The 10,751-nt window shown below is 45.4% G+C and overlaps 1 protein-coding gene across 1 annotated transcript; it reads left to right on the forward strand.

The window, feature by feature from the left end:
• Positions 1-277: 277 nt before the first annotated feature.
• Positions 278-9,714, forward strand: LOC135082421 (nucleolar and coiled-body phosphoprotein 1-like). The gene is made up of 9 exons (XM_063977216.1): positions 278-290; positions 898-1,130; positions 1,885-2,068; positions 3,585-3,795; positions 4,964-5,222; positions 6,235-6,474; positions 7,929-8,120; positions 8,658-8,762; positions 9,556-9,714. Exons 1-9 carry the CDS (start codon positions 278-280, stop codon positions 9,712-9,714), a joined length of 1,596 nt encoding a protein of 531 aa, XP_063833286.1.
• The last annotated feature ends 1,037 nt before the right edge of the window (positions 9,715-10,751 follow it).

Genomic DNA, 10,751 nt, shown 5'->3' on the forward strand with positions numbered 1-10,751 from the left:
TTCAGTTGAATATATTTTCACTATCTAAAAATAAATGAAAGTGTACACTAGACAATTATCTTTACGTTATATTAAAAAATGGAATCGACCTCGAACATCGTCCTCATTACTACTAAATAATTCTAATTAAATCTTCTAATTAAACTTATCCTTACTATGTAGCATGTAAATGTGGGTTTTAAGTTATAGATTACATTCATTTGTCTCGTCAAAGCGTAAGCAGTGACTTGATGAAGTTTGTCTAGTTTGAATTTAATTTAGGAGTTCAATAAGTGAAATGTCAACAGAAGGTATGGCAATATTAAAATTTCTTAGCGAATAGAGTCGCTTCTCAAACTAAATTTTAAATAAACAAAGCAACTTGAAAAAATCGAACTAAAACGCGGCCATAACAGCGTATTACACTTGAAAATTTCGACAGGTTCATCCAGTGTCTAAGTAGCTCAGTTGAAAGAGCCCGGCAAGCGGAAGGTCGTGGGTTCGAATCCCGCCTTAGGCAGTTCGATTTTTTCAAGTTGTTTATTTAAAAGAAGGTATGGCAATCTAAAATCTTTTCAAATCCTAATCTTTTCTGTTAGGATCATACGACAGGCGGAGAATGTAGCTATCCGTTAGGGCTTATAGGTTCTCGAATGGCGACCACCAGGAGACGTAGTATAACGGGACGATTCCCGCCTCTCGTTCCCACCGCTGCAACTCCTGTGTAGCCAGGATCTACAGCTTGGCCGCCAGAAGTCGTAGTATAGATAGGCCTCCCATTCGGCGGGCCAAAGAGGTGACGGTGGCGTAGCACAGGACCGGTCGTTGTCCAAATCCTTTTGGGAGGCTATTGTCCAGTAGTTAAGTCTTTATGTTGAAAGAAACAATCTGTATTAACAGTATAACCTTTGTCCGCAGCGGTTACGGAGCGCGTCAGCACGCCGTCCAGCATACCACCTTGCAGTACACCGGGCCCGGTGACGTCGACGCCAAGCCTCGTGACGACGGCGACGGCGACGCCGACCGCCGCGGTCACCGTCACGGCCGTCACGACGGTCGCCAGTGCGCCGAGCGGTGCGTGCGCGGTGTGCGGAGCGCCGAACGCGACCCGAACCGTTTCAAGAGCGCGCGCGGCACATTATGGACTACAAGTGAGTTTATTGACTGTTTACTTTAACATTTCAGCCCCCCTAGATAAAGTAACAGTTGGTTTCTTTTAGACGAATCTCTAGCAATAAGCTTGAAGCTAAAATAAAGTAAAAACCTGATTATGGATATAATGTACCATCTTCAGCCTCTACGGACAGAGTAGAGAAATTCATGGCAGTTTTATTTTTGAAATCCCTTTACGGAGCAAACTTTGTCTAAGTGTACATTTTATTCAGATTCTGATTTTAAATTTATAGTTTACTAGTTTTTGTCTGGGCTTTCTGCCTAATGGTTAATCCGTTCCTGAGGGTTCCTATAACTAGAGAGCCCGTATCATTGATACGGCAGAAGCTACGCTCATGGATACCTCAAGCTAGAGAGCCTCGTATGGGCGTACCCAGGGGGCTGGGGGTCCAGCTGTCCCCCCCCTGGAAGTCGCTTTGACGGAACTAAATCAAACTTACCTAAAAAATCTCATTTGCCCAATAGGCCAGAAGCTGGGTATGTTTTGCCAGAAGTTGGGTACGCCCATGGAGCCTTGTATCATTGATACCAGATTCAGCGCACCTCACCGCTAATCCACGCTAAATTTTGTCAGTGTGTGCGTGCGCGCCGCATACGTATTGGCGCGCTCACATACAAACCGCGCTCGGGCGTTTCTATGAAGATGACCTACTCATTTGTATTTACTCTGTTGATACGGTGGTAGCTATGCTTATGGATGTTAGAGTACCAATTGTCAACTTATTTTCCCAGGAGGAGGCAGCAGGTGCGCGAGTATGCGAGCCGTGCCACTGCCGCTGCGTGCGGTCGCGCTACACGCGCTGCCCCGTGCCCACGTGCCCGGGCCCGCGCGTGCGCGCCAAGCGCCTGCGCCACCTGCCGCCGCGCTGGCACGACCTCAGCCCCGCGCTCAAGCGGCCGCTGCTGGAGGAGCTACGTAAGTACACTTGCCACAGGATTGAGCAGGAAAGAAGGCCTATCCATACACGAAAGTGGCCTATACACACTTGAGCCGTGCCACGCGCTCAAGCGCCCGCTGCTGAAGGAGCTGCGTAAACATAGACACTTATAGATCTTACAGGTCAACTGAAGAGCCGGTCAAGCTAGCTAGTCCAACAAGAAAACCTTAGCAACTGGCTCAAGCGACCGCCATTGGAGGATTTACGTAAGTGAAACAGTCTAGACTCTTACAGGTCTTACAGGTCAACTGAAAAGCTGGACAGACTAGCAAAGACAAAGCGCCAAGAGCGATGTAAGAACAGCAGCTGCATACTTTCTATAGGACTGATTAGCTCAAGCGAACACCTGGACAAGCTAGCTAGTTTAGCTGGCACGACCTCAGCCCGCGCTCAAGCGCCCGCTGCTGGAGGAGTTGCGTAAGTGGAGTAGCCTAGATACTTCCTACAGGATTGAGGAGGGAAAATGGACTATCTTTACTCGCTAATGGACTATCTATCCACACTCGAGCCGTGCCACTGCCGCTGCGTGCGGTCGCGCTACACGCGCTGCCCCGTGCCCACGTGCCCGGGCCCGCGCGTGCGCGCCAAGCGCCTGCGCCACCTGCCGCCGCGCTGGCACGACCTCAGCCCCGCGCTCAAGCGGCCGTTGTTGGAGGAGCTACGTAAGTGGAACAGTCTAGATACTTACAGGTCAAGTGATAGCACAGGACTAACGGGCCAAGCCACCTGCCGCCGCGCTGGCACGACCTCAGCCCCGCGCTCAAGCGGCCGTTATTGGAAGAGCTACGTAAGTGAAACAGTCTAGATACTTCCCATAGGATTGAGCTGAAAAAATGGCCTTTTCACTCTCGCAAGTAGTCTATCCACACTCTAATGGGCTATCGTAATCGTTCAGCTGGTCAATGCGCTGTGCAATGTGAGTGTAGTAGTCTAGATATATCCCATAGGTCTCACAGGTCAACCGAAGACCTGGACAAGCTAGCTATTTCATTCGGTTGACTTAAGCCCCGCGCTCAAGCGGCCCTTGGAGGAGCTACGTAAGTGGAGCAGCCTAGATACTTACAGGTCTTACAGGTCAAATGAAGAGCCAGACAGATCAGCTAGTATAGTCAGACATTGAAAAAAAGCTGAAGCGGCCATTACTGGAGGAGAGAGAGGACAAGAGGCATTTGGACCCGGAAAAAAATACTAAACATACTCGCGAATGGCCTATCCATTTTCGCTCTCTGGAGATCAACGGCGAGTTATGCAAGTTTTGAATGCACCAAACACCAACCGGGGTCTACCCACTACTGTTCATTGGGAGACGACAAAAACTGTGTTAAATCAATTCATTACTAATTGATTGTTCTATTTGGCGCGGAGCAAAATTAAATGTGTGAGACTCGGCGTCCTGAAAATGACGCTGATTCATATTTCTGTCATAAAAACTTATAAGTTCTTCGCTCTTTAAACGCCTACGTGCAGAAAATAAATGATTTTTATTCTTTACAGAAATACCAAGCGAGCTCAGCAAGTGCTGCCTGGCGTGTTTCAAGCGGATCACCCGACGGTTAGAATCTGCGGGCGAGAGCGCAGAACCTTCGGAGGAGGAGGTGTCCCGCTTCCGGGCACTCTTAAGGGAACACGGGACCGCTTGGGAGCGCGCCGGAGCGGCGGCCGGGAGATCGCCGGCAGCGCTAAAGGCCTTCTACTTTACCTACAGGTACTAACTGACAACAAATCTACACAGTGTCAGCCCAAAACTCAGCTACAAGAGTGGCTTCGCCAGTAATATTTATTTAATCTTGCCAAACTACACGCAGGGCACGACATCATGTGCCTCATCGACTGGGGAACACAACCTCATTTATAGCTTTATGTGACTTGAAAAACCATGACCCTACTGACATTTCAAGAACCATGTTGTTGACATTATAAACCAATAGGATAGTTGACCAGATGCGTTAGAAACACGCCCGCTACGCGTAAGGTAAGCTACTTCAGCTACAGGTGCGGAGCTATCACTTTTAGCGAATAGCCATGATTCAACTGACATTTCCAGAACCATGTTGACCATAATCAACCAATAGGATAGGTGACAATAGCGCAAAATATTCGCCCGCTACTCTCAGCGTAAGCTACTTCAGTTACAGGTATGTAGCTAACACTAAAGCGACACTATTCTAGAAACCACGCGGCGGCAATAAACAGCGTAGCGCGCCTCTGCCGACTATATTACCTCGTCTCATTGGGACTATTCCCATCTTTCGTTCTCACCGCTTCAACTCCTGTGGAGGATCTACAGCTTGACCGCCAATCAGTGGCGGAATTACAGTTTTATAGTTTTGCCGCCCGTAGGCTAGGGTGGGGTTGGATCTTTATTTTCTGAAATACTTTTATCTTCGAAATCGAGTAAGCGTCATCTGAAATCTGCCGCCCCTAGGCCGCAGCTTATACGGCCTATTGACAGATCCAGGACTGCCGCCAATAAAGTTTTGACCCAGGGGAAAGACTTAACTATCATTGGACTCACTGCGAAATGAATCAGAGGACTATGAGGGGAGTTCGAAGTTAAGGACCGAATTCCCTTCAGTGCGAATTAATAATTTTTTTTTTAAAAAGATTATTAGTAATTTGTTATTGCACAAATTACTAATACTCCCGTTAGCCCCTCGTACTAAGCTAAATATGCTTGTGTTACGAGTGAGCTCACCACATAGTCAAACGGCGGCGGGGACCGAACCCGCGTTCCCCGGATCACGAGTCGGCCAGTCCGACCCCTTCACCGTTCGGCTATCGTGGCTTATTGTAGTATTTAAGTACCACAATCGGGGTTTTTCTACGTACTGCACATCTATGACTAACTATTAAAATCCACTATCTATCCACAGAAAAAAGTACCAACTCGAGACATGCCTAGCGGGGGCCGCAGCGGAGCGCCTCTCAACCGCTCGGAGTTCCTCCGACGAGACCGGGGGCAGTTCCGCCGACTCGGAGGGCGCGGGCCCCGGCGGCGCCCCGCCCGCGCCCGCGCCGCCTCTGCCGGGGCCCCGGACGGACGCCGCCGCGCCCCGGAGGCCGAGGAGGGATGAGTACGACTCGTCGGCGACGGAAACTGCTGATGAGGAGAATGATGCGCCTAGCGCTAAGGTTGGTACAAATAGGGATGTTTCCTGGGTCAAAAAGCAAGAGTTTTAATTAGTCCGTCAGTTAACTTATCAAAAAATACTCTACACGTATTTTTCACTTTTTCAAACTAATGAAAATTTAAAGAGATAAAGCGCGCCAAAGTTCATAAGAAGACGCCCGTGATTTCAATGCTTGCATAAAAGTGCCGCACGTTGTGACGTCGTGCGGAACTTCAACGCACCATAACTATGTAATTATTTGTTAGATTGACAAATAAAAATATATGTGTCCAATATTTTTTGATATTAAACATGACGGACTAAAAAAAATTTTTTTAGAAAACTAGCCTATTACAATGAATGTCACAGCACTGATTATAAAGGGTTTTAAGAAATCCTATTCATAATGAAGACATTAAAAAGGGCTTTAAAAAAAAGAAGTTGAAGATTACAGAAAAAAACGTATAACTGTCTAGCTCTCACTGATATATTTACTGTTGATAAGACAGTAATGTCAATTTTTCTTTCGCTACTTCTAAATATAGCACTTAATATGCAATAAAAAAATTGAATTTGAAAATACTGGTGTAGACCAGAAATTTACTGTCCCTGTCAAGGACAGGAAGAAATTAGAATACATAAAATAATGATGTCAGACTAGAACAAACGCAATACAGTTTTTCATTTTTGCTCTCATCGTATTAAAACTAATTATGAAGAGCTACAGTCCCGAAATAGTGGCAGGGATCGTACTGGGACGTGAAAAAACTACGTTTGACGCACATAAAATATATTTTGTAAAAATTATACTCGTAAGAGTAGGCGCACACCGTTGATTTTTCGTCGGCCGATAGTTTAGTCGGGCTGTTGATCAGTATGGGCATGTATGGGAGTGCGCACACTACGCCGATTCAATTTGGCCGCATCTTCATACAATTTAAAATCAGGCACAACTATCGGCCAACTAAAAATCAACGGTGTGCGCCTACTCTAAATGCTAATAGAATTTTTCTAACAAACGCTTTCCCCCACAGATCCTCCCTCCCACATCCCTCCCCCCAGTATCGTCGGCGCCCCCATCCACGCCTTGCAGCGTGGCCCCCGCCGCTACGGGGCCCACGGGACCCACAGGGCCCAACGGGGGCGCCGGGGCGCTGCGCAACGGGCCCCACGCGGCGCCGCTCACGGTGCGAGACGTGGTGCTGAATATGATCGAGATTAGCTTAACGAAGAACAAGCAACCGGCGCCCGCGCAGAAACCTAACCAGTTGAAAGTGAGCACATTTTTATTTATTATTTTTAACATATTTCAGGCTATTGCATGAAGCGTTACAGATGCGCTTCAAGTTTCGAATGTTTCCATCCTTTTCACGCAGTGAGGTGCCAGGATGAGCGTCAGTGATGGATAGAACTGAAAATATGTAACTCTTGTTGGGTTCCAACACTAAATCAAATCAAATCAATAAATTTATTTCAGACACTATACAGTCCATACAATAGGGAGAAATATTCAAAAGCCAAAACAGTCAGTCTTACATCATAAAAATTAAATTAAAACCCACTGCATGATAAATGGACAGTTTACTCGGCCAGCTACAACGCTCAGAATGTATCATTCGTGCGTTCGGTCTTGTGGCCGCTCTGACTCCGACCTGGCCGTACGTGGTTTCCATTTGTGCTGTATTTATTTATTTATTTATTTATTTATTTATTTATTTATTAAGGTACAGCAACAGATTGCAAATCATGGCTTAAAAATAAAGTACATTGAACAAAGATTAACAATTAATTTGCACTCCGATTGTAGCTGAACACAACATTCGTTTTAGTCTAGCTTTGATTTAAGTGATACAGTAATAATTCTAATAAATACATGCATGTTAGTTTACAATTTGCACCTACACAATTTAAGAAAAGATGCACGAGAAAGTGAGAAAACATCTAGATCCTTGCTAATTTCATTGTAAGCTCTACACATTCGGAACACTGGATTGTTGTACGTTACATTATTCTGACATTTTGGCAGGGAAAAAAGTTTTTGCGTTCTTTTACTACCACCTATCTTAAGTGAAAAATGGCTCAACAGTTCACTGCAGTCACATTCGGAATTCAAGATCTTATAGAGCGTAGCCATGCCAGCAATGCCTCTCCTAGATTGAAGGGTGCTCACCCTAAAAAAGTATTGAACTAAACTGTGTAGACCTGGCAATAAAGTGAATTTACGCAACACGGCCTTTCAATCAACAATAAGTACGCTGCCTTAACTCTATTGGATCGAAACCTCCTAAGGTGCTCCAAAGAGTACGATCTCTTTGTTATCTAAGCACTGCCAGCTATTTTCTTGTAGCCGCCAATCCGTTGCATTGGGAAGCGTTAACCTAAGATAAGGTTTTTGGGTTATGTTAATTACATTTAGATCTTTAGCCAAATGATCTTTGTCGATCTGAAGCAGTGGTTCTCAACCGGTGGTCCGCGGACCACTGGTGGTCCCTGGTGGCATTCCAAGTGGTCCACGAAGTGCACTTGCACACCTTGGTCAAAACCACTTTTAACTTTTTTTGCAGTTAAACTGGTTTTGACCGATTATGAGGTGGTCCCTGACAAGACAGAAATTTGGTAAAATGGTTCCTTATGACTTAAACCACTGATCTGAAGTCAGGTCTCTTCTTAGTCCGATGCTAAAACTTGTACTATTTTTGTCTTCCTTCAAACCTCCTTTTCCTTCCAGGTAAGCTCAACGACCGGCGGTCGGGAAACATTAGCTACCCTCAGCGTAGTGAACAGTTCTCACCAGCGCACGTCACCGCGGTCACCTCACAGGCCTGCCACCATCACGCCGCTGACGCAGCCGCAGCAGTCGCAGCAGCAGCAGCAGCAGCAGTCGCAGCAACAGCAACAGCAGCAGCAACAGCAGCAGAAGGTTCGTTGTTCGTTTCTGCCAAGTGTCGTCCATTGCTGGACAGAAGCACATTTTCTGGTCCTGCGCTGCCCGCATCCAGGCACCTGCCGCGACCTTCACCAGATGTCCACATAGTGGGGGGCCTGTCCACGCTACGTCTTCCGGCCCTGGTGTGGCCACTCGAGAACTTTTCTGCTCCAGCGCGGGCCTTTTATTTTGAACTTTGGCGCCCTTTATCTCTTTAGTTTGAAAAAGTGATAAATACGTGTCGAGTATTTTTTGATAAGTTAACTGACGGACTAATTCAAACTCTAGTTCTTTTACCTATGAAACATCCCTATTAAAATACTGATCTAAAGTCCGGTCGCCGATCACGTAGAATTTCGTCCAATGACCCCAAGCTACCCGTCCTTATCGCTCGCGCGTAATTATATTCCTATCGCGCTCGCACACTTACTGCGGCCTCCCGTCGCACAGTCTTCATTGGACAAAATTCTACGTGCTCGGCGACCGGACTTTATCTAGCTTTTTGTAACAACCTCTGTATTTTATTACCAGGACGGAGTGGTGGTGCTACACATAGAGCCGCGAGCGGAGCCGCTGCTAGATCTAAGCGTCAAGCGGCCGCGACACGAATTAGCCTTCCCACACCCCAATAAGCCTGTAAGTATCATATTACTGTTAACGTCCGAAAATCTGAGTTTTTTGTAATTTATGGCCAATGCGCCACTGTCCAGTGCCGGTAAAAAAACAGGATTTTCAAATTTTATGGCCAATTGGCTATAGTCCAGTGTCGGGCAAAAATCTGGATGTTCAAATATTTTTGTACTCATGGCCAATGGATCGCTGTCCAGTGCCAGTCAAAATTTTTGTCAAATGTTTTTTAAATATGGCCAATGGACTGCTGTCCAATGTCGGGTTATAAGTGACAGATGATAGTTCGAGAGTAGCTAACGTCGTCGCGCGCGTGTATTTAGACCCTAATATCTTTTTACAAGTTATAAAACCTTTTATAGTAATTTTGTAGTTATTTTAATAGCGGTTTGAATTGACTATCGTACAAAAATGAATTTTAAAAGTAGGGGTAGGCCTTTATAGGCGGTAGGAACTTTATGCGATGGGCTATTCTATTCTTACTTATTCTGTTGTTTTGACAAATTGATACCCAATAATGTCTTTTTCTCTCTTGGCAAATTTTCATTCAATCGAAACGACAGACAGAAAAGCAGAAAGAAGAAATTTAGTATTTTTAACGTGTGCTATCGAATCGCCATACGCGCCATTATACATGATAATAATATAATAATTAGTCTATTGTGCAATCCACATCGATTTCATTCGATAAAAAAAACTCTTCAACAAGTTGCGATTATAGAAACAAAACCAATAGACTTTCATTATAGTCTTATAGGCTATAGGCCAATAGGCTTTTACTGACTGAGCGTTTACGTTTCAGCCGTACCGCAACTCAAATGAGTACCAACCCGCGTACCGCCAAGCGGAGCGGGAATCGCCCACGCCATACAACAGCTCGGCCAAGGGCTCTCCCGCACCGGCTCGTCCCGCGGCCAAGCCCGCCGCCAACCCCAAGGTACTACTATACCAACACTTGTAGGGCAGCAGTACCACAGAATAATAATAAGTACTACGTACAGAAGTTTTACTTCGCGAAGATATTTAAAAAAATGTATGCTCAATGTCATTAACAATATGGTGTAATTTAGCCTGTCTCAAGAGTCAAGCACCATTTTGTTGACAAACGTCAGTGATCGGCACTGCGCCGAAGCTATAGGGCTGACTTCGGTAAAATTATGTGACGTGAGGTGCCAAACTGCGGAAAATGGCGGAGGAAATACATGATTTAGCATGAATTATCATGAATAATATTAACTACTTATTTACCTCTCAGTGTCTTGAGGCAACTTAAAAAAGTACATTCTGTGTTTTTATTATTATTTAGGCAGTTAAATACTGCACAGTATTTAGTACACCATTTTCTTTATTTTCTTCCATCATACACAAGAATACGCGTGCGTGTGTCAATGTTCGCTCGTATGTGAGGCCTTGTCGAATAGTATCCTGTAGGTGGGCCATCGTGCGTGTTTTGTTTTCGATGTAAACTCGCGGAGATGAACAGGCCTGGCAGTACCTTCTTCTTTAGGCTAAAGTAGTCAAAAAGTTCACAACACGACTTTTTGGCCACTATGTGTGTCACCGAACTATTTGACGCTGACTGTATAAACCCGCCGCCAACCCTAGAGCAGCAGTACCTTCTTCTTTAGGCTGTGGTCTCTTATAAACGCCGTAGGCCACGTACTATGAGCCACACTTCCAGCTACCATAATCATTTTTGCAATTAAACATGGTATACAAAGATGTTAGGTACAGACAGTGAGAACGATACTTAGCTAAAATTAGTTAGCATGCAAAAATCAAGTAGAAACACAACGATAATTTTGCGATGATTCTAAAAAGAACAGAACTACAGCAAGTCAAAGAACTCTTTTAAACCATAAAGAGTCAGTGATAGCAGCCTTTTACTACAGGGGTCTTCAAACTACGGACTTCGGGTCATATCCGGCCCGCGACAGCTTAAAACTAAGCTCATGTTTGTATAGATGGGCAGAATAATTAAAATTATTATGGCCTCTG

Source organism: Ostrinia nubilalis, chromosome 21 (assembly GCF_963855985.1).
Source record: "Ostrinia nubilalis chromosome 21, ilOstNubi1.1, whole genome shotgun sequence".
NCBI lineage: Eukaryota > Metazoa > Arthropoda > Insecta > Lepidoptera > Crambidae > Ostrinia > Ostrinia nubilalis.

What these genes read in the sequence shown, in the direction of transcription:
- LOC135082421 (XM_063977216.1), top strand. An exon ending in GCCTTCTACTTTACCTACAG is followed by an intron (nt 3,796 to 4,963) that starts GTACTAACTGAC and finishes ATCTATCCACAG; the next exon opens with AAAAAAGTACCAACTCGAGA. An exon ending in ATGATGCGCCTAGCGCTAAG is followed by an intron (nt 5,223 to 6,234) that starts GTTGGTACAAAT and finishes TTTCCCCCACAG; the next exon opens with ATCCTCCCTCCCACATCCCT.